This window comes from Lagopus leucura, unplaced genomic scaffold (assembly GCF_019238085.1).
Source record: "Lagopus leucura isolate 7727_CA_CO unplaced genomic scaffold, USGS_WTPT01 Super-Scaffold_73, whole genome shotgun sequence".
Lineage (NCBI taxonomy): Eukaryota > Metazoa > Chordata > Aves > Galliformes > Phasianidae > Lagopus > Lagopus leucura.
In genome coordinates this window covers 83117962-83141582 of record NW_024962252.1, presented here as the reverse complement: position 1 = coordinate 83141582, position 23621 = coordinate 83117962, and the positions used below count along the sequence as shown (strand labels likewise).

General features: G+C 35.8%; 1 protein-coding gene across 1 annotated transcript in view; it reads left to right on the top strand.

Annotated features, from left to right (window-relative positions):
* USH2A (usherin) overlaps positions 1–23621 on the top strand; it is a 394411-nt gene that overhangs the window by 128330 nt on the left and 242460 nt on the right. The window contains exons 24-26 of the mRNA XM_042878308.1: positions 16489–16619; positions 22900–23026; positions 23386–23487. Of these exons, the coding sequence (XP_042734242.1) occupies positions 16489–16619; positions 22900–23026; positions 23386–23487 (360 nt within the window). The remainder of the gene's footprint in view (positions 1–16488; positions 16620–22899; positions 23027–23385; positions 23488–23621) is intronic.

Genomic DNA, 23621 nt, shown 5'->3' with positions numbered 1-23621 from the left:
ACTTAAGATCTATAATACTTGAAGATTAATTGGGAACGTAAATGGAGAAGCTGGCAACCTGGATCCTTGACTTCTTCGAATTGCTGACCCAATTACTGCTAAGCCCTTTGCTGACATGTTAATACGTCTCTTTAAACTGGTAAATCACCACCATTTTAGTGTGTGCTGGAGTTGGTCCATCAGATGAAGGAAGATGTAAGTTTAATTTAAATAATTATTGACCTTTTCTGACCTTTTCATTTCACTTGTACTGCTCCTCTCGAGGTAAGCAATTATATTTTTATAGTGCTGGATGGTAATCAATGTTGAGTAGCTATCTTTATTGATTTAAGTAAGGCCTTTGATCTGGTAATCACCAACTATTGATACTGTGGCTATCTAGACTGGTCTTAACTACATCAGATATTACTACAGTTACTGTTTTGAAATATTCAGAATTGAGAATCTTACGATATTGCAAGCAAACTGAATAATGTTTGGAAATTCATAAGATTCCATTTCATAATCTTCGTTAGTGTAATGGTTTCAGCTGGGATAGAGTTTTTCTTCATAGTGTCTGGTGTGATGCTGTGTTTCAGATTTAGGAGAAGAATGGTGTTGATAACATACTGATTTAGTTGTTGCACAGAACCAAGGACATTTCTGTTTCTCATCTTCTCATACTGTCCTGCCAGTGAGGGTGCTGGGGGAGGAGTAGAAGAAGCTGGGACGGAATAGAACCAGGAGAACTACCCTCAACATACCATACAGCGTCTTGTGGAGGGAGGAAAAAAAAGCCTACAAAACTGAGGGGAGTTGGTTGAGAAGGGCAGCCACTGTGCAGATAGATACACAATGCAAGTGTACCACCCACTGTCCACCCAATGCCCTGGGAGGCATTGGTCAGTGGGTGGTACACTTGCATTGTGTATCTATTGTTTTGTAAATGTATGTGTGTAATTACTGTTACTATTATTTGTCTTCCTTTTCTATCTTAGTGAATACTTTTTATCTCAACCTATGAGTTCTACTTTATTTTCCCCATTCCTCTCTCCCATCCCACTGGGAGGGAGTGGTGTGTGAATGGTTATGTGGTATTCTGCTGCCTGCTAGATTAAACCACAACAATTAGAAATTGGATACAGATAATTTTATACAATATACAACCCTTTTTAGCTTGTGATAAATTCTGGTTCTTCAACCTGATTTTATTAAATGAAGCAGATGGTCCTTTTATTGTCAGTTTACAAGACTGAGAAAGTCTGGCTTTCATTCATTTATTTGCTCTCCATTTTAGACGCTTCTTGGAGAAAATTTTGGTTTCTTTGTTGATTTTTGAAGTTTGTCTTATACTGTGATGGTAGAGTTGTAACCTTCTGGCCTTCTAGTTGCAGATGGAGACAGAATTACTTATCTTTGAAGAAAATTTGTTATTTTCATTTTGAGCAGAAAAAAACAAAGTGAGCTGAAAGTCTTATCTTTTTTTTTTTTTTTTAAACAAATTTGTCTTTATCAGATGCATTTTGTGCATCTTTTTTAGCCAACAGTCATTTCAATGTATTGGGTAAGAATACCAAATGATACACTCAGCTTTTATCATGGTTTGTAAATGGTGCCTGAGTGTCTTCCAAAACATTCTCATCTGTTTCTCTAATGAGTTCCATAGCCTTTGTCTTTCTTGCAGAGGGACTTTAGTCTTGCTCTGGTGAGCGTTGAAACTAACAGCACTTGTTCAGGGAGGTCACCAACATAATGAGAAGGGCACTTGAGATATCTTGAACCGCTTACATAGGTGGCCTTGAAGATTAATATTTGGTATTTGATTTTGACTTGATGTTCTACAGATAATATGTTGTGTGCAGAGCAAGTAGGATGATTTGCTCATGGCAGAGAGGTAAATAAATCTACTGCATATTTTGGTAAGCTAGAACTTCATATCTTGTTCTTGCTTAAGGTCATGATGGTATGAGTTAATATGACTAGGTGCTCTTTAAGTAAGAGATGGAAAAGGGCAGATTTTGTTTGCTGCTAGCTTGGTAGTCTGTGCTGGAATGACTGAAACTTGAAATTTGGAGCTGTGTTCCTGAAGAAGCTGAACAACATTAACCTTAAATCTGCTCCTTCACTCCCGATTGTATCCTGTGGTGTTTGTCAGGTTAGATTGTAGAAGGAGCTTGAGCTTATAATAACACCCTTTTCTTGTTTTGGTACAGCACTGGGTATATAGTGAGTATTTAATAAATTATTATAAGATAAACAGACTGTAACATTTCAAATTAAAGCTGTTTAACCAGGTCGTATTCTGGATATATGTTCTTAGAAGTATACTTGCTGATCTGAGTTTGCCTTCCCACAGAATTTCACCGAGCTCTCATATAGTAATGGTTTATTAGCCATTCCCTAATACACATTGTAGTTGGCAGGTGCTAGCATCTTTGTTATTGTGCCCCAAGGCTAAGTCACTCTGCCTAAAGATATTAGATCAGCCAATTTTATCTGTGTTTATAAAACTGGCATTTCTATTTTCTCAAGTCTACCAAGTAGCCTGAGTGTGCTCTGTAATTCTTTTTTTTCTGTTTTTTTTCCTCAGAGACTCATGGGATATTAATCATATGAAGTTATTTTAGAAGTTTATATTACATTGCAAATATTTTTAAATTGATTGTATAGAATGTACTGGGAAAAAGGGGAGCACAAGCAAAAAAAAAAAAAAAAATCTCTTGGTCCATTGGGTAAATTTTCAGTACAATATATGAGCATTTAGCCACACAAGTCCCATTAATGTTAATGGTCCCAAGCTTTCTTTTATTCATCACAGCACTGATTGCACTTGGTCAGCTCTTTTATCAGTTTGAAATATTGTCAGTAGGAGGAGGCGTTCCCTTAGCCAGGTCTGACTGTTGCAGTGCTCTTTTAACTTAGTCATCCTGCAAATGCTCCTATAAATGGATTTATTTCAGTAGATCCAAAATATATCAATCGAATCATTTTACTCTGGTGCTAGCCCCTTTGCATTGGCTCCAATTTGCAAGAGCATTGATTTTAAACATTGATCATTATTTATAAAGCACTCTAACTTAACTGTGCTGCTGCTAAAGTCCTATCTGTATCTAGTTAAAAAGGGACTGTTTGCTCTCTCACGATATGGTTATGGTTATAAAATGAAGTTCTACTCTGAAAATGTTCGCCACAGTAACTTGAGTTTTCTGAAATTTCTGCTGTGCAGCCCCACATGTTCCTTTAGTAGTCTGTGTCCTCTTCAAAATTCATTCAGTGCTTTCTACAAACTATATTGTGCTTATTAAAGTTATAATGGAAGAGCTTTTTCTTTTTGGTTTTATCCTTGTATTTTCTAATTTTTATGCCTACAAAAACGCTTTTGAGGGTCATATCTTTACCGTTCTGAATATTTTGTGATGTGTTTTTTATTGTGCTATTTGATAAAATCCACGCAGGGTTGTACAAGCGAATAGTGTAAAATAAACCAAGTAGGGGAGCAACAACAAGAATGCAATAATTCATCACGTCAATGTTACTTATCCTAATGGTACTTTTCAGTGCTATACAGGGTGGTATTCTTTGAGAATTCAGAAGGGAGTATGTTCTCTATTTGAGCGAGGGGGAAGGAAATTATTAAATGACATTTGATCTGATACTTCATATCTAACTCTTCTTTAAAATATTCTTGTTCTGACCACACTTATGTGGTCATAAATTGGGATTAGCATTGTTCTAGGAAAGTGAGAGTTGTTATAACTAATGTTTAGAATGGTATATGTCCTCATATTTCTCCTGAGTGAAGAAAAAAAATGGTTGAAGTATAATTAGTATCACACCTTTATATAAACTGCTATTTTTCTCCTAAGGTTTGTGATTAATAGTACTCTTTTACTCCGGTTTACTTTAGAAGGTTTTTTTTTTTTTTTTTTTTTTTAATGAAACCCCTTCAGCAGATGAGCCACCTTTAACAGTATGTATTCTCTTTATAGTAAATAGTGAGAATTTTGGTGTAGTGGAGTTTTAGCCCTTAGGGGATTTTATTTTATGCATTTTCAAGTCATTTGGTGACTTGCTGCAGAGACATGGAGGGAGGGGAGAATCTGTTTACTCAAATTACAGTCTTTGTTCCCATCAACCTTCATAACTGGATGAACAAATCGAAGGCTAGACTGGCAGGTACAACTATCCCAGGTAAATCTTTTGAGTCAGAAACAAATTATTAAGTGAACTGTAGAACCAAGAGAAAAACTTGTTGGGAATATTCCAGGAGGCAGCAGAGAATGAGTTTGAAAATGCCTACCAGTGGGAAGACTTACTGCATTATGGACAGAAAAGAGAATTTTATATTTTATCTTTTAAAAGTTAACACTCACGTGAATGTTTTGGCGCTATTCAGATGGAAGTCATTTGTAACCAATTTATTTATTTGTTACAATATTTTGAAGGTTTTAATCAGAGTTTTTAAAATCTTTTTTTTTTTCCATCTGCACTCCAGCTTTCAAACACAGGTGTTTCTCCCTCTTTCCTGCTTTCAGATTCTTTCATCATCAGTTGTTGTATATGTTTTTATCCCAAACTGTTCCAATTCAGTGATCAAAATACTTCATTTTGACCCACTTATTCCAAACCCATATTGGATCATCAAGCTAGCATCATTAATTTTCAAGAAGTTAAGATATTCCTATATATACCTATCTGTGCCTCTGAGCTGTATGTGCCAAGGGGGAAAAATGAGCTAAATGGGAATCCTGCCTCATTGGCTTTATGCCAGATCTTCTGCCTTTCACATACGCTGGGAAGGGTCAGGGAAGTGTCAGAGGTGGAAATTAAGGCAACACAGGGAGTACTCCTGCAGAATTGCAAAGTGATCACCAACTGCAGCAAGCTTGAGAAATGGCCAGTGTTTAAGGCTGCTTTGAGATAAAAATGCCCAATGTTATTGGCTTTAGTAGCCAAGAACTGAAATCTTCCTACACCTGAGAGCCTCAGGGTACTGAGAGGAATTGTGCTAAATAGGTCCCAAGAAGTCCTTCTCAGAGCTTTTAATATGCCATGGGGCTGAGCTGGGTGTAAAGCTTCAGGCTACTCTCAGGTCTGTCTTGATAGTCTAGTACTTCCTTTCTACAGCAACCTGGGATTTACAAGGGTCTCTGTGCCCCAAAGCGTGTCTGTCAGCTCAAAGCAAAAGCAGTGTTCTTGCCCTGAAATATCTGAGAGTTGCATGCTATACGAGTCTTTGCCCAGCTTGCCTGCAAGGCTAGTTTGTTTTAGACTAGAAACGTGTTGCTGCTACAGCTACCACAATTATCTTTCAGTAGCAAAAGGAAGTTCAGATTTTGTTTTTGGTGACTTATTTATTACTGTTTTAACTGCATTTATAGTAAGATTTCTCTTAATATATTTCTACTGGTAAGGATGAGGCGAGTGTCTTATTTTTATCACTGTCCTATACACTGCCCTACCTTCACAAGCAAAACTTCAAGGTAATCAGTGGGACTAAACTGCCATTCAAGCCTTCAGGGAACACAGGACAGGAAAAAAAGGTGACTTAGATCTACTTTTAAAGCATCTGAATAAGGATTGCTGTTTGGTTATTTTTGTTGTGTTTTTTGAATGTGTTTGTCTTTCTGTGAGGTATTTCAAGAAGCAGAAATTAAAATGGTCACATTGGAAACAAAATAGTAATATGGAATATCACTTCTCTGTAATGTTGTATGGCAAATTTCTCAATTTTTTATTTAATTATTACAATATTGTGATCAATCATGATTTTCTGTATTATTGAGAGCCTCTAATCTTGGGAAAAAGGGAGTGGGAGAAAAAAGAAAAAGCTATAAATGATTTGAACTGCAGCAGCAGAGGCATTTCTTTGTTATCAACATTCAGAATTAGCCATGTATTCTGCAATCACTCATGTTTTAGGCAATAATGTAAAAATCAACATAAAAGTAGGCTGCAGCAAAGTGGTCTTTAACTCAGGAATCCCTAAAGGAGTTAAAATTCTGAGATGATGTAGGATCAATCAATAACCACTTGAAAATATCACAATTTATTTAAGCTAAATAATGTCATGCTATGTTAGAGAAAATTTTAAGGAATGTATTCAGCTATTGTCCTTATCTCTCTGTTTATATTAATAAAACTGGTTGTGCGCTAATCTTTTTTTGTTAGGAAGAAAAATTGATAGTCTGTGTGCTAAAGAGTTTACAGTGCAAGTATGAGATTGGATCAAATACAAATGGCTGTGCAGGAAATTATATGAAAGTTACTGTTTTAATCCTTGTGCCTGAGTGGTTTAATTTATTCCTTGTTTAGTGTTGCAAATTAACTTACATTGGGCAAACAGAATTATGATAGTATTTAGAAAACGATATATGCTATATCAATTAATTTCCTGTCATTATAATCTTTCTATATATTGTTCAGTTTCTCATTTGCCTCAAGTTGAATCTTTGTGTAAATTGTCTTTTACTTAAGTACTCATAGGTTGATTTCTATGGCTGCTCACACTACTGAAATATACTTATTAATGCTTATTCCTGGATCACGTTTTCTGCTGCCAGTGATGTGGTTCAGAATGCCTTATCTGGGGGGGAGAAAATTTCCCCCAGTATTGATAAGAACCATGAGAAAATCGTGAACTCTTTGCCATTCATAGAAGAGCACTGAGATACCACAGATTGCAGTGTGGATGCTGCTTTGTGGTGATGTCCTATTACTTTTTCATTTGCATGCTGTCATACAAGGAAAATGGCAGGTTGATTCTCAACTGAGGACCATTTAGCACACCTGGCTAGGAGGAAGATGCTATCCCTGATCTCCAGTAGCACCAACATGTTTTTGTAGTATCCCAATTGCCCAGCTAGATGATTGCACTCAGGACTTTGTATAATACCTGGCTGTATATGTCTCCTGCAAGTTGTATTTGTCAAATTCATTGTATTACTGAATGGTAGTGCAAGAGTTTTTTCATACCCACTGCAAGCCCTTATAACAAGGGGAACTGGAGAGGACTGAGTTGTATTTATCACTCAAAATATTTCCTAGTGAGTGACTATTGAGCTGATAGGTAAATACTTCTTCAGTACTGTGCTAGTTTTGGTGTATTCTTCTTTGTGCTTAACTCTTCACTGAGTGGAGCATTTTGATTCTTTGGAATAAGCCTGGCTACAAATCAGTGATGGAAACTCCACAGCTGGCTTACTCCACTGAGTCATGTTTTGTGACATGCTCTTTACAGAAGCTGAGGAGAGCAGAGGAGGCTGATGAATTTGATAGATACGGCCTAATATATGATAACCAATGAGAAAGAACCTGTTGGATTATTGTCCCATAAACTGCTGTTGAACACCATGCATGCAAACAGAATTGATAGCAGCTGATGCTGAACAACTGCTACAGGTGGTTTTCCCTTCTAACCCAGTTGTCTATTCTATAACACTCCATGGACTGTGACTGCCATACGCATAAATTATTCCTCCTGTGTCTTGGGAAACAAAACATAAATGAGAATAAGCAGGGGTCATATGTACACAGAAGTTACTTCTAAGAGAAAATTGATTGCTTGTGTGCAGTCCTTTCTGTCTTCTGCATGTTCCAGATGGTGGATATTTGTTTACTTTTAAATTACCAGAGCTAACATTTTACCTTCATCCTGTTGACTTTCATACCTTTAATCACATGGTCATCTGAAGGGAGCAAGACCAAAGCTATTTTTCTGGATTATGGCTAACCCTATATCTGGTGCATCATGCTATGATCTGTAAAGGGCGGTGGGTTAGTTTCACTGAAGCTGAGTTCCAAGATTGGAAGATAGTGTTAGATGGTGTTTTGGTAGCTGTGAATCATTGTCTTAAGGAAAATAGTCTGTGTAGATGCTACGGTGTTATCCAAATATTTTCAATGAAGATTTTGTGCAACGACGTTACAAACTTCAAAGAAATTTTCATTTCTTTAAGCACAGAGATGCATGGAAAAAAAAAACAAAAACCCACAAACAACATGAATATAACAAAATGTAGTGGAGTAATACTAACTCTTCTGTAGCTAGAGCCACTGCACTCTAAAGGTGCATTTCCATTGGATGACAGATGTCTATGAAGGCAATAATTAAGATCTCAGAAAACCTAAGCTGGTGAAGGTTGTGGAAGTTCAGTTCAGCCAGTATGTCAGTTATTCCAGCACATTGTAAGCTTGGAAAAAGTGAATTGTTATGTGTAAAAATGGCACCTGATTATGCCTTTCAGACCTCCTATGAACATACTTCTTATATTTCTTGGAAAAGTCACTACATCAAAAATAATGAGAAATACTGCTTCAAGTACTACAAGGAATATTTTCCTGTTCTCTGTTACGTTTCCATTTTCATCCTATGATACTCCACACAATATTCATTAGGTTATTTTAGATATTTTTTCCATATGTCCATGTCTAATCAACAAGCTTCTTCATTTACTGCAGGTTTTCCACCTTATTGTGCTTCTACAGTCTACGATGCTGTGTGATTGGATTCTGCCTTGGCTAATGCACTGTTGTCTAAATTTTCTATGTTTCAGACCATTACACTGACTTTAATTTTGATGTATTTGCATTCTACACAGTTCTAGTCATACTCTTTTCCCTTCATCAGTTAAATTACTCTCTGTGCAGTATTACATTTGTACTACTGTTGTAAATACTAACTAAAGGCTCATAATTGAAGTGCTATTTACAGCTACTGACCTCCAGCTCATTTCTGATTTCTCTGTGATGTTGACCTTTTATAGATTGTGCTGTTGTAAATCTTTGAAGTGATTTTTCTTGTCATCGTATTTCTAGTAATTATGATTTGCATTGCATTAACACCTAGAAGCCTCTCCTACCTTACCCTTGTTGCATGACTTTTTTTTTATGTGCTAATTCACATACTGCTAACAGAAAACAATCCTTTCTCCAAATAATTCATCCTGAAATGAAGATGAATGCTTGCTTCTATTTCTATATTTTAAATATCAGAATTTGAAGTCAGGGATTTCCTCATAAAGAAGTCAGTTCTTCCTTTTCTAACAAAAATCTGAGTCCATTTGACTTTCTTTCCAGTCTACATAAAGATAAATAAATGAAAAATGATTACGGATGCTATTTGTGAGAGATGCCATTTTTAGTAAAGCTTTCTCAACTTTAGTTCAGGTCTGTGAAAAACAAAACAAAAAACTAATCAAAGCCTTAGATGAAAATAGGACTGGTGTTTCTCCTTTGCATGTATTTCACTTCAATGTTAAGAGCAGCGTAGAAATGGCCCCACAGCTGACCCCTATTCCAAAAAGGACTTTATTTCTAGAACTTCAAGATGACAGTTATTCTTTCTGCTCTGATCGGTAGACTCTAAAGAAATAACTCTTCTTTATGTCTACATGTTGTCTACTATTGCCATGTACACAAGCGGAAGACATTTCTGAATTTTGTTCCTGGGCTTGCTTAGTGAATTGAGTTAGGACACTTTTTTTTTTTTTTTGAATGATTGTATTGCTTTAAACTTCTTTGAAAACAACAAAAAATTGATTCTCAGGGCTGGGGAATGCTAACAGCTAATGTGATTATCTTCATCTCACATTTAATTCTGCTCTTTCATATGTGATTTTGCTGAGGTTCTCATTTATTTAGATAAATTGATTAGTCAATATGTCCAATGTGTCTCATGTATTGGTAAACCCTTGGATAATTCATGCCAGTGTTTTGCAGATCATCATAATTTTTTCTCATTTTATTAAGATATGAAGTGCCTATGAAAAGATCTTGCTTTTCTTGAATGCTTTCTTTTCTGTTGAGTGTATTAGGAAGCTTCACCTTTACCTGTTTTGGTTTTTTTTTATAGACTCTGATATCCTTTTGTTGTGTTCTCTACTAATTGCAGCAATCCATTCTTTTTCACCTCAACTTCATACGAGAGTATTCTCATGCCGAGATCAATCTTGTTCTGAGAAGATTGTTGTTCTTTTTTTTTTTTTTTTTTAATTATTGGGATAAATTTAAAATCTTAAATGCAGCGAGTCTGGTTTATATACTTCTGGAGTGCAGAGAGCTGATTGGATAAGTTTGTTATAGTTCAGTTAGCTGATTTATCATTTGCTATTGACGTGCTGAATAATATTAATACAGACTGGGAATCTGTTCTTTAGGAAGACCTTGTGATATTCTGCATAATGTAGTAGTATTTAGAGATACGCCTATTTAGATATATTAGTTTTTCTCAATTGACAATAAATACCTGGTGCTCAGGTAATTTTTCTGGATATACATGGACATTTTGTCAATTTTATATATAAGGAGAACAAGGCAGTAATGAAATTTTCAAACATTACAGAACCGTACACGAGTGATATTGCCTACCATTCTTCAGGAAGGTATATATGAAACAAGGGGTGTTAAACGGTGATTCTTGGATCACATAGCTCAGTTATATTCTGGGTGCAGACTTGGGGTTTCCTGATTTTTGAATCTCTTGATTTTGCCAGGGAAGGGAAGAAGAAAAAAAAAAAGAAAAAGCTATCACTCTGTAAATGAAGGCAGAAAGTACTACTAATACATCAAATCTTATCAAATGACTTTAAACTTATCTTAGCTTTCTTTTCACCAAGGTTTGCTGTAAATCTTTCTTATTAGGGAGTAGCAAGGCTGTTGTCCTTGCTATAAGGAGAAGATTGATTTACTGTATTCATATGGAACCAGCAGAGTCCTATGAGTATGCAATAATGAATTAGAGTCTGATACATCTTCTGTGTAATGCTCTAGAAGACCTCACACTCTGGACTGTGCTAAGAAAGTCCACATGATAGAAACTTATAAATGGATGTGTCTTCTGCACAGAATAACAGCATAAAAAATCTTTTAGTATGAGCAATACTCTTATTCTTCAAATACTCTAATTGATTGTTCGTTGGACTCAGTCAGCCAAAAGTGGAGAGAAACTTTGTACAGACATCATTAGTTTTTCTCCATTTAAAGATTAATCATGAAGAGCTCTGGCTCTTTAATTCTGTAATTTGTATATTTAATGGGCTGCTGCAGAATCTATGACAGTAATTAGCATAGCCTGAAAACTCATTAATACGCAACAACATGATTAATGCAGCATTAATGCAAACATGACTGAAGTTATTTGGGTTATGTAGTAAGAAGATTAAAGCTAAAATGTCCTGTTTGTTTTACCAGTAGTGGGTACAATGGGATAGCAAGCAAAATAAGAAAAAAACAGGTATCAAATTAGTCCTTTTAGTATAAAAAAGACGCTCATTTCTCAATAAGAGGATTTAGGTTTTCAGTCGATGGCTTCCGTAAGTGCAACTTATTACAGCCTTTCAGTCATTATATATCATTATTTTTGTTCAACCTTCAGTTTGACTTATTTTTTTCTCAATTTGAGAAAGGACATACATTAAAAAAAAAAGTCTTCAATTTGTCATTCTCTAATGTAAACTTTTGCAAAATATGGGTTTTTGAAAGACTTCATTTTAAAAACAATTGTTTTCCAACTTTTCCTGTTGTTACTATCATCATAAAAGACTAGTCTGCTGACCTGAGATAGGAAATTCCAGTTATAGTTTAGAAAAACTGATTTTTTGTGCTTGTGTGTACGTGTGTATCTGAGCATTTATCTATATCTTTTGAATTTCTACTAAAAAAGGAAAACAACTTAATAATGGATAGAATAAACAAATAAATACTAATTAAATGGAAGTATATAGTAGCATAAAAGGTGATGTGGTTTCACGAAATATAGATAACTGAACCAGAATTGAACAACTTATTGAATTGATTTCCAGTTACCGAAATGTTTCCCTCATCTATCCCTACTCCAGTTAAAAAGAAATCTTACAATTTCTGTGGGAGAATTTACTTTGATTAGGCAAAAGCGTTTATATGCAGTCTTTATGTAAGTAAGTGCTTAAAATTTGTCAGAGTGAGGGAGTACTGAGAGCCTGATGCTTCAGTCAAACCTTATATACAATTTCTGTGATTTTTAGGTGTTATTATACACATAAAGCTGTAGTAAACATAAGTATAACCCTTTTTGCCAACAGGTTTCAACTGATTTCTGTCCATTTCTTTGGAATGTACATTTATATAATTATTTACACTGTTTAATGCAGAATGGAAATACGAATGGAGCGTCTTAGCGAATTTGCACTGAAAAAGCATGTGCTTTACAAATTGTACAAGATTGATTTGTAATGTTCCTTCGATTATTAGGCTTTTATATGATTGTACGTTTGTGTTTTGGACAGGCTTGTTTATGCGCTTTTGTATATGTTTTTGTAAAGTATCATGAGACTGAGCCTTGTAGCAACTTCTAAGTATTTAGCATGTCAAAAAACTTATACTTATTGGCTCCTTTGAGCTGGGCTTTGAATGTCTAGTTGTTGGTCATTTTCTTGGCCAACCTCTGGACCCACTTGAACAACCTTACATCCTTCTTGTGTTGGAACCCTCAGGCCTGGACACAGTGCTTTTGATGGGACTTGAGAAATCTTTTCACAAATACATATATGTACACATTTCTGTTAAAAGTATTGTTTTCCCAAGTTTTTATATTCCAGTGAAAAATAGGTTTTTAGAATAATCCAATAATCCTTAGGATGCATTTGTTCAATTTGTTCCCCTGTACTTTTTTTGGCAACTGGTATTTTTTTCTCAGCTAGTTTGCAAAATTTGCAGAATATTATCTGTGAGATGCTGACTTTGCATAGTATCTAGTTTCTCCATTCACTTACGAAATACAACAAAATACTGATACTGAGGCATAAAATACTTTGAGCTGGGTTGTCCAAATTCCTTATCTCATGAGAGATTCCAAAGATACTAGTGTTTAAAGAAGTAAAATGGTACTCTGAATAATGTAATAGGCAACAAATAAAGCTAGAATTTGCAGCATGGACTGTGAATGAAAAAGGTGATTGTTGACTTATCAATACTCTGCAGGCAGGAATTAAGGTTTTGTAAGCCTCTTCAATATCCAAAGAAGAGAGCTCCCATAAAACATTTGTGAACTTCAAGAAATATCACAACATTACTGTTGTGAACCATATAATTTGTTTTCTGATGCTTGACATTATAAAATATTGATGTTTTTGCAGAAACTCAATTATGTTCTTCGCAGTTGTCCTTCTGAATTAGAAGTGGGAAAGGATCCTTCAGACTTCAGAAATATTTTTTGTCAGCTTCACAAAAAATACTGACAGCTTGTTAAATTAATTGCACTTCACAATGCTGTGATTATAGGCCATCATCAGTCTCAGCCCCTCAGCTGGTAGTGATACTAATGGAACCTCAAAGAACAACTTTCTCTTTCCTTAAGTATGGCTACTACTCATTGATTTTTTTATTTGCTGTACATTAATTGTACACAATTGCTTTTTTTGCAAGTATGCTAATTGTGTGACTGATTTTTCCTTTTTTCTCAAAGAGAATGTTTCATATGTGTGTATGTGTATTATATGTTATATCTCCTAAAATGATTTATGTGAAGTGGCGTCAAAGGATATTTCTCATAGGTATTGGTAAATAACAGGCATGATCTACTATGAACGAGGAGGGTTATGGAATGGATAATCTTGGGAACCATCATGGATGAGTTCAAAGGTCAACCAGAGGATCAGTCAGCATGGGTTTACGAATGGTAGATCCTGTTTGACAAACCTGATTTCATTCTATGACAAGGCGACCTGCTTAGTGGATGAAGGAAAGGCTGTCAATGTGGTCTACAAAGTCTTTGACGCTGTCCCCCCACATTTTCATGGAGAAGCTGACTGCCCATGGTTTGTATGGGTGTATGCTCCTCTGGGTGAAACACTGGTTGGATGGCTGGGCCCAAAAGTGTTGTGGACAATGGATTTAAATCCAGTTGGCAGCTGGTCACGAGGGATGTCCCCCAGGGCTTGGTACTGGGGCTGCTTTTATTTACCATCTTTATTAACAATCTTGACGAGGGGATTGAGTGCACCCTCAATAAGTTTGCAGATGACATCAAGGTGAGAGAGAGTTTTGATCTGCCTGAGAGGAGAAAGGCACTATAGAGGGACCTGGATAGACTGGATCCATGGGCCAAGGATAACTATATGAGGTTTCAATAGGGCCAAGTGTTAGGTCCTGCATTTTAATCACAAAAACTCTAGGCAATCCTACAAGCTTGAGGAGGAGTGGCTGGAAAGCTGTCTGCTGGAAAGAGACCTTGATGTACTGATGAACAGTTGGCTGTGTATGAGCCTGCAGTGTGCCTAGGTGACCAAGAAGAGCGATGGCATTCTGGCTTGTATTAGGAATGATGTGGTAAGCAAGACTAGAGAAGTAATCCTGTCCCTGCACTCGGCACTGGTGAGGCCTCACCTCAAGTACTGTGTTCAGTTTTGTGCACTTCAGTACAGAAAGAACACTGAGGTGCTGGAGCAGGTCCAGAGAAGGGTAACAAGGCTTGTGAAGGGCATATTTGTGAAAACATGCCCTATGAAGAGCAACTAAAGGAACTGGGACCGTTAAGTCTGGGGAAAAGGAGGCTGAGGGGAGACATTATTGCTCTCTTCAAATATCTGAAAGGCGCTTACAGCAAGAGTGGGGCTGGTAACTGGTGACAGGACAAGGGAAAATGGCCCTAAGTTGTGCCAGGGTAAGTTTTGGTTGGATATCAGGAAAAATTTATTTACAGAAAGAGTTGTTAAGCACTGGAATAGGCTCCCCAAGGAGGTGGTTGAGTCACCATCCCTGGATGTGATGCTCAGGGACATGATTTAGCGGAGGGTTGTTAGTCAGGATAGAGTAGTTAGGTTGTGGTTGAACTTGATGATCTTTAAGGTCTTTTCCAACCTGAGCAATTCTATGATTGTGCACCAAGATTATGATTGTTTTCTGTATAGCTTCCGTCTACAAGAAAAATTTTCATCCCTTATTGTTTTTGGCTTGATACAAATTAGTGAAATGTATATGAAAATACCTAGTGTGAAAAGACCAAGTAGTTTGGTCTAAAACCCAATAAATTACACTGTTTTGTAAAAAACATTTTACACAGAAACATTATGGAAGGGAATAGTATATGAATGAAGTAACATGAAAATATTACTGGCAAATTTCTGGATATAGTAATGATTTTTCTCCTTTTTTCACTAGACTTTTCACTGCTTTCTTCTTAGTCACCCAACAAGTTTGTGATTTTATAACATACTACTTTCTTATTGGAGCCATTACTGAGCTCTAGAAATCTTTTTGCTCCATATTTTTTCTCAGCTGCTGAAATGAGAAGACAGAAAAATAAAATAGAAATGTAACAACACAGGAAAAATGTAAGGACTGTGTCACTCAGTATTCCCTCAAGTAATTATCTGTGGGTTTTTTTTGAAGTAGAGTGTTTGTTCTATATTATACATTTGAAGTTGAGAGAGAAGGCAGGTGTTTCTGTCGCTGCCATTTTTTTTTATTTTGCAAAATGTTAGTAAAACTTAATTATAGTAAAAGTATAGATCCAACATAGACTCAGATATCCAGTTTTTCACATTAAAAATGTTGTGGCAAATTAAGTCTATGGATTTGTAATTTTATTATTCCTATAAGGTGGAATCCAGGAGATGGTTTAAAAGAAAGGTATTCTGGTGGTGGTTATCCGACAGTTGTTTATTCATGATTATACTTGTCTAAAATGGATACATAATTGAGTTGTTTCATTAATGTGTTCTTAGATTTCTAGTGAGTATATTGCAGACAGTTATATTTAGGAGTCGTTTGTGTGGTATTTGATATTTTATTTGTAGACGTAAATAACAAAAATGTTTTACTCTATGCCATTTGAATGACATTTCATGTGCTGATGCAATGATTTATCAGAAACCAAATGGGAACTATTGATAATAATCTGGAATTTTTTTTAAGTATAGGTAATTTATTATTTCTTGGGATATTTCTAGCTTTTGTTAAAACTAGCTATTTTCCAAGTATTCTTTTTTAAATCAGGTGCCATCACATATATATATATTTATGCCTGATATGCATATGGAATATATGCATACACAAATTAGGTAGCTTGGTATCAAACAACATTACTCTTCTTAGGAACACTTCAGTTTAGTAACTTCATTTCTGCTTTCGTGATAGTCTTAAGGGACTGGTTGAAATCCACATATGAAACTGCCTGTTGATCAAATATTAGAACAGGATCCTAATATTTGAATTGTTTCCTTAAGAAAGCAATTACCTACCAGCATGAGTAACAGTTTTATATATATTATTATTATTATTATTATTATTATTATTGTGAATGAGTAAGGGCTCTGAAATCACAAACTCTCTCTCAAAGACTGACTCAGAATGGGTTATGAGGATTTCTCCAACAGTTACTGAAAGGGCTTAAAATGGACAGAACTTCCATGCCAAGCTTTTAGTTTGCCACTTCACCGCTGTTTTTAAATTGATGCTCTGTTTATAATTACACTATCATAATGCGTAAGAACTATTTTACTTAATGACTATTTGCTTGTTCTTTCTAACCAGGTATTAAAGTAAAATTTAAAACCAAGGAACCTGATGGTTTAATATTTTTCTCTGCTTCACCTGGAAATCAAGAAGAATATATTGCACTTCAACTGAGGAGTGGGCGTCCCTACTTTCTTTTTGATCCACAGGTACAACATTAACCAAGATCATATAAGAGTAGCTATATTATATATTCTGGTAGTTTTTTTACCTGCTTATCTATTTATTTATTTAAAATGAGTCAAGTTAATTGTCTCTTCAGAACCAATGAACATTTAAATAATAAATCCATTCTCATTTTTTGTTACATTAGCTACTATTTACAGCTTTATTTTTACACTTCATGGTGTTGTTTTGTCAGTACCACCAAACACCATGATAAGGTACCAAGACTTCAATTAGATGGAAGTATTTTTTGTATTGGCAAAAAGTATCTTCCAGCACTAATGACTGTAGAAAAGACAGAAGTAATCAAGGAAATGTTATAAAATAAATTACACAAAATTAAATTAAAAAAAAAAAAGACTGCATCCCTTTTATTTTTGGGGGTATTTTCTGTTTTCTCTAAGATACAAAATAGATTTTTTTTTTTTTTCCCATGAATTATGGATTGGAGAGAGCTAAAACTTAAATCTTTATTCATCTTTAACGTTTTTAAGTTTGTCTTCTCTAGTGGCTATAATATTCTTAAGAATAAATGAAAGCTAGAACTACAATTATTGGAAAATACTTTATGTAAACTACTTATTTTTTGAGTGATCAGCAGCTTTGAAATTTTTAAGCCCATCCATTTTCTACCACACATCCTTCTTTTCTTCCTATTCTCCCTTCTGCTGGATTCTCTTCCCCTCCCAGTGGCTTATTCCTTCCTGTTCATTGGGAAGTATGGACTGATGGAGCCATGGTCTGCAGCTTAAGGTTGCATTTTCTGCAGTGGAGGAGGTCATTTCTAAGGTTTTATTAAAAGGACAAGAGAGATCAGGCTTCTGATGACATATTTGTACTGGAGTTTTAATGTTGTAATTTTATCATGTATTAATATCACAGTGTCCAGAGATTCCTGTTTGGATTAAGGTTGAATTGTAGCTGTTGTAGTAGGAGCACAAATACATAAAAGTTTATTCTTATAGATTTCGGTCCCGTAAGAATTGCTTTACAGCATCCTGGAAATGACAGCTGTAATTAGCCACCTAGGGTCTTCACACAGTGCATGAACAATCTGGCCTCTAACAGATCCAGGAAAACCTGCAGTCAGGAGTTCTTTGTCCTCATTTGCCATGTAACTGGAAGCAAATTCTGAAAGAAAAAGCAGAGATCTTATGTGCTCAAGGATGCAAACTAGATTCACAAAGGTGGTAGGCATCTAAATCTTACTAATTTGTTAAATTTATAGCACTATTCTTTAGATGCTCTACTTGGATTTGTAGAGACAAACCTAGACATAGTAAAAGGAAAATATTTTTTGTTATGGTAATGCATATTTACCTAAATGAGAGTATATAAATATTCCTGGCCTTCTTGTGCTTAATTCTGCCCTTCACTGAATCTATGTAGATTTGGTAAGAATCATAGAATGTCTTGAGTTGGAAGCGATCTCATACATCAAATTTCACTGCTGTGAGCAGTGTTGTTATCCATTAAATTAGACACTCAACCATGTTGCCCAGAGTCCCATCCACCCTAGCCTTGAACACCTCCAGGAATGGGGCTTCTACAGCTTCTCTGTACAGCCTGTTCCAGCACCTTATCAGCCCCTCATGTGATCTGAATCTCTCCTCTTTTAGTTTAAAATCATTCCCTCTTGTTCTATCACTACCTACTCATGTGAGAAGTTGATTTCCCTCCTGTTTATAAGTTCTCTTTAAGTATTGAAGGCCACAGTGAGGTGTTCCTGGAGCCGCCTCTAGACTGAACAAGCCCAGTTCCCTCAGCCTGTCCTCAAAAGAGATGTGCTCGAATCCTCTGAGCATCCTTGTGGTCCTACTCTGAACCTGATCCAAAAGCTCCTCATCTCTCTTGTGTTGGGGGGCCAAGACCTGGATGCAGTACTCTAGATGAGATCCCACAAGAGCAGAGCAGACAGGGGCAATCTTATCATTGCCCTGCTGCCGCCCCTCTTTTGATGCAGCCCAGGATACTGTTGACATTCCAGGTTGCAAGCACACACTGATGGTTCATGTCGTTTTTCATCTCACTAAATCCCCTGAATCCTTCTTGGCAGAGCTGCTCTCAACGAGTTTTTCTCCTAATCTTAACATAGATCTGGGACTCTAAGAATGCCATATCTGCCTTGTTGAAAGACTTTATTGCATCCCTATTACTACCAAGCATGCTGTAGTGCAGTATTTTATGTGACTGCATCGAAATGTAGCAATTCTGTGGCCAATTAATGCAACAAAGGTTTTCACTGTCAGTGGCAACTAATGAGTTCCTAGGTAGCAGTGAAATTTCTTGTTTGTTTTATATTATTAAACCTAATCCTGTTTCAGTGTGCCAGCCCTTAACATTCTTCTTGCAGTGATATTCAAATCTTTTTACATATTAACGAAGCTTTCCAAGTTTGTGTCCTCAGCAAGTTTTGTAGGATAACCCTGCTTTTTGAGCTGCAACCCCTTAAGAAACGGTAATGATTGAACCTTGAGGATTTTTATTAAATAACTTTTCTTCAGCTCAGTTGTTTCTTTCTGAATATAATTGACTGTTGTCATCTCTTCTGCTGCCTTCCTATTCACGCAAACAGGTCCCTATAACTTTTTGAATGTAGCTGCTTACTGTTTGCTCTTCCTATCCTGTAAGGTCACATGTTCTGTAGCACCAGTTCTCATTCCTTCGTTAGTGTATATATGTATGCAAATATTTTAACTGCTTCTTGTAGGCATAGCGTGGCTTCCTAATCAGGTTATATGCATTATTTTCTCTAATTATGGTCATGATACATATAACAAACACTTAGGGCCCTGCCTTTAAACACTTCTATTAAAAACTTCAGAAGTTGTTTTTCATCTGTGTCTGCTGCTCTTTATCTATACCAACCTGGCATAATATTTTGTGCTCCACTCCAGCTGCATCCTGTCACAGGTTAATTATTTTTACCCCAGTCCCTTTCAGGATTCTTATATGTATCTTGTGGTGAATAGTGTATTATTTCTTTGCTATACCTGCACTGAGGAGAGTCCTGCCAGATCTTCCTAGTCAGGAATCTTCAGGTACTTTAATGTCTTCCTTCTCTAATTGTGAATTTCAGATATTTTTCTTCCTGTCCATTTGTACTTCTCTAAGCTTTACATACACCATTACTCATCTGTTTGTTGTCTGACCCTCTCTTTTGTCTCCATTTCATGTTGTCTGGCTGCTCTTTTTTCCTTATTGCTTTACTGTCATTCTTTACTTGTTTCTACTTGTTCTTCAGGAGGCATGAGGTTTTTTTGTGCTAATTGACCTCCTCCTTGGTCTTGTCTGCACAGTCACATTGTTCATAGATCTTCCTCTAAGCTTGGTGTTTCTGTGTTTCTGCAAGTCTTCAACTGTCTGTGGAGTCTCTAATGCTCCCCCATCTGATTTTATAGTTATCTGTCATAGGTTACAGGTCATTTGTTCTATATTTTTCCCAGGGAAGCACTGAATATTTTATACAAAGTGAAATCACTAACAGTGGAAATTTAAGGCTAATCTTAATGAGATTTTTCCTTAGTGACTAGGACAGTCTTCTGAGGACAGAATTTCAGGATTCTGCTCCTGATATTGGGGGAATTGAATCCAGCTCTTCCTTCAGAAGTTGATACATTCACTAAACTTATCAGCAAAATAACAGTTAATTTTGTCTGATGTTTGTTGAAAGGTCGAAGTAGTAGAATGCAGTCTGAGAGTTAGCTTTTATTCCCAAGTAAAAAGGAAAATGGAGAATACTGAGTTATGAATTTTGTCTGTGCTTTGCTTCTTGTCACTGGCAAAACTTTGGTACTTTTGCATTTTTTTCAGACAAAAGATTTTGATATTTTGACGAAATGTCATTTTGAACAAAAATTTGGATATTAAAAAAACGTAGTGGTAGACTTACTTCTGGACTTTGCTACCTAGCCAATAGCTTTGAAAATCCATATTTGTGATCTTTGTAAATCTTTTCATGAACAGTACAGAGAGCCAGAGATTTGAATTTATCTACATACTGCTGAAAAATGAAGACTCAGTATATGGCTCGACAAAATAACCCAAATTTGGTTCCCCATGAGTGATTTTAAAAATGCGAAACAACACGTTTCATGACAAGGTATTTGAGTGTAAACACAGAATCACTCAGATGGTTCTGGATAAAATGTCACACAGCAGAGGCCTTCAATGCAGTACAATCTGAATCCTGAACTCAGTTTTTTCCTTCATTTTTTTTCCCCCTGAAACTAAACACAGGTTAGCACATATGGTTGTGTGGTCTCAGATTGAATGCATTACAAATAAACGTGGTTTCTGATGTATAAAACTATTAATGCTCTAGACTGTTGCCAAACGTAATATGAAAAACCACTTATTCAGGCACCTGATCTTTAGAATGCAGCATCGTTTGTAACAATTTTAACGCTAACTAAGTACACTTTGATGAGACAGCATTTAATAAAATGCTCATTAATTTCATCATTAGCAAGGGTATGCTAAGAAGTAAGCCAGTTTCTTATGTCACGCCCAATTAGCATCCCATGCTAGTAATCCCATTAGTATTGTTGAATTCACTAATGGAAAAACTAATGGGCATGCTACCAGGGCACATTAATTGGGCATGACACCAGTTCTGGTTTTAATTATTAAACTACGATAATGAAATGTGTGTTTGTAAAATATTAAAATGTTGAAATAGAGGAGAAGACAATAAAAAATAGTACATGAAAATGTGCGTGTTAGTATGTAAGGATATATGGATTTGAATTATTATCATGGGATTGAGTCCTACTGACTATTTCAATACTAAGATGTTATCTGAGTGGATGAGAAACACGCTATGTAAATATTCATGGAAAATGATTTTTTCTATAACTGAGTACACATGTACACATCATACATATTCTCATATACAGGACAGTCCCCAATTGAAAATACACCACATAATGCATACAGTACTAAAAATCTTCATGATGAGAAGCAATTTCTCTTAAATGCACACCATTTTCAGTGCGAAATACAATATTCCGACAATGTCATTTAAGTATTAATGCAATAAGTCATTGTTTTTATCAACAGGTTTTCTTCATATGTACAATTCAGTCTTTCTGCCAGAAAGTACTAGAAACAATTTCTGAGCTGTTCAATTTGGACAAAATTTGGAAAACTTTAGCAAATTATAGAAATTGCTTTTGTGAAACTTAAGCTACAAAGTAACTACAAAGATTGCAATTCTTTGATATTAAACTTTCTTTGTGCAATGTAATGCTTTACCATTCACTCATGACGTGATGCATATGACAATTCTATTTTGTGAATTCAACTGAATAATACTGAGTTAATACATGGTGAAAGTAAGACGTAAAGATCTGAGGGAATATTACTGGAATTACTTGGAAAGCTGAATACAGTTTGAATATAAATGTCAATTCTTGAAGGAAGTTATTTTATTTTCATTGCAACACAATTTAAATTTATACCTTGTTTTGATGGTTTATAGTCTTGAGATTTGGTTTGGCATCTGCCTCTGTTATTTTCCTCTTACTCAGCAATTCAGAAAAGGTGTATTTGATTTTTGTCATGGAAATCTCTAAATTTACCCCCTCATCTCATTGTATTCTTTTGCTTTAATAAAACCAGGAATATTTTTTTATAGTCTGTACTTATATAATCTTGCACTATACAAGCATCCTCAGTAATTACCTTCTAGGTTTTTTTGTTGTTGTTCTGAACCTCATGGTGTGACCTTTTCTTTTGCACTATACCCTTTCACCCAAAAACTCAGTTCCTTTTGATACCAAGTTAAAAAGGAAATAACACACTTTCTCTTACTGCTGTATGAATGCTCCTGTGTTTTGAGTCACCTCCAGCAAATATGCTCTGCAATCAATGATCCTGATATGAAGATGCTTTCTGTGGACTGTACGTTGAATCATGTCCCTCAAACCACAGAAATCAACAAAGTAGTTAAATAGAGTCTTATAAGTAATCAGAAACCTGGGTGACATGACCGTCAATATTTGTGCCTCATCCTCTTTGTCATCGGGGGAACAACACACAATTTTCTATTTTTGATAGAAACTGAACTAGGTCCTTCATCTCTTACTTATTTGAGAAAGTTAACTTTGGGGGGAATTAGTAATAAACTTCATTCAGTATTCAGGAAGAAACTATACAGAAGAATTTTGTCTTTATTTTTGGATGTTGTTACACAGAGGAAAAGTAGAAATCTAAATCTTTCCTACCTAATGTTCTAAACCGGATTCTTCTGTTAATAAAAAGGGGTCTGCAGTAGCAGTCACACCAACCAATGATGGTGGAAAAGAGTACAATGATAACAGTTGGCACCAAATAATCGCTACAAGAATTCAAGCACTGGGAAACATCACAATAGATGGGCAGTACACAGGTAATCAATTCAAATTTGCGTGATTGTTTTGGTATTTCTCAGGTTATTGCTCATTTGCTTAATTTTCTAGAACTTTTGGTCATCAACAAAACAAAAAATGACTCAGTTTTATGACGAAATCGCTACTGTTTTGTCAGTGCATCTAAAATGAAGGGTTTTTCTTTTTGTGCTTTTGATCTTTTAAATGTGTTGATGTTCTTTTGTAAGTTATTGTTGTAATTAGTTCCAGGATACGTATGTACAGGAAAATATTAGGATGTGTGTTACATCAGCATCTCTTCTAACCAATGTCAACATTCTGTTGAGATGAAAGTCTTGCATTTAGTGTTTGCAGCAGAATGATGTCCTATGTTGTTTAGGTTCATCCTCGGCCACTAGTGGCAGCACCATTATTGGAGAGAACACTGGAGTTTTTGTTGGAGGGCTTCCACAGGGTTACGCTATTGTAAGAAGGGATGAAGGTGAGTGCAATTGCAGTTTGTATTATGTAGTGTACATGGAATCCTAGGCAGGGGCACTGTCTTAACTGCCTTTGTAGTATTGACATTGTGCCAGGGACACAGTATGCACAATCATTTACCTAATTGTTTTGATC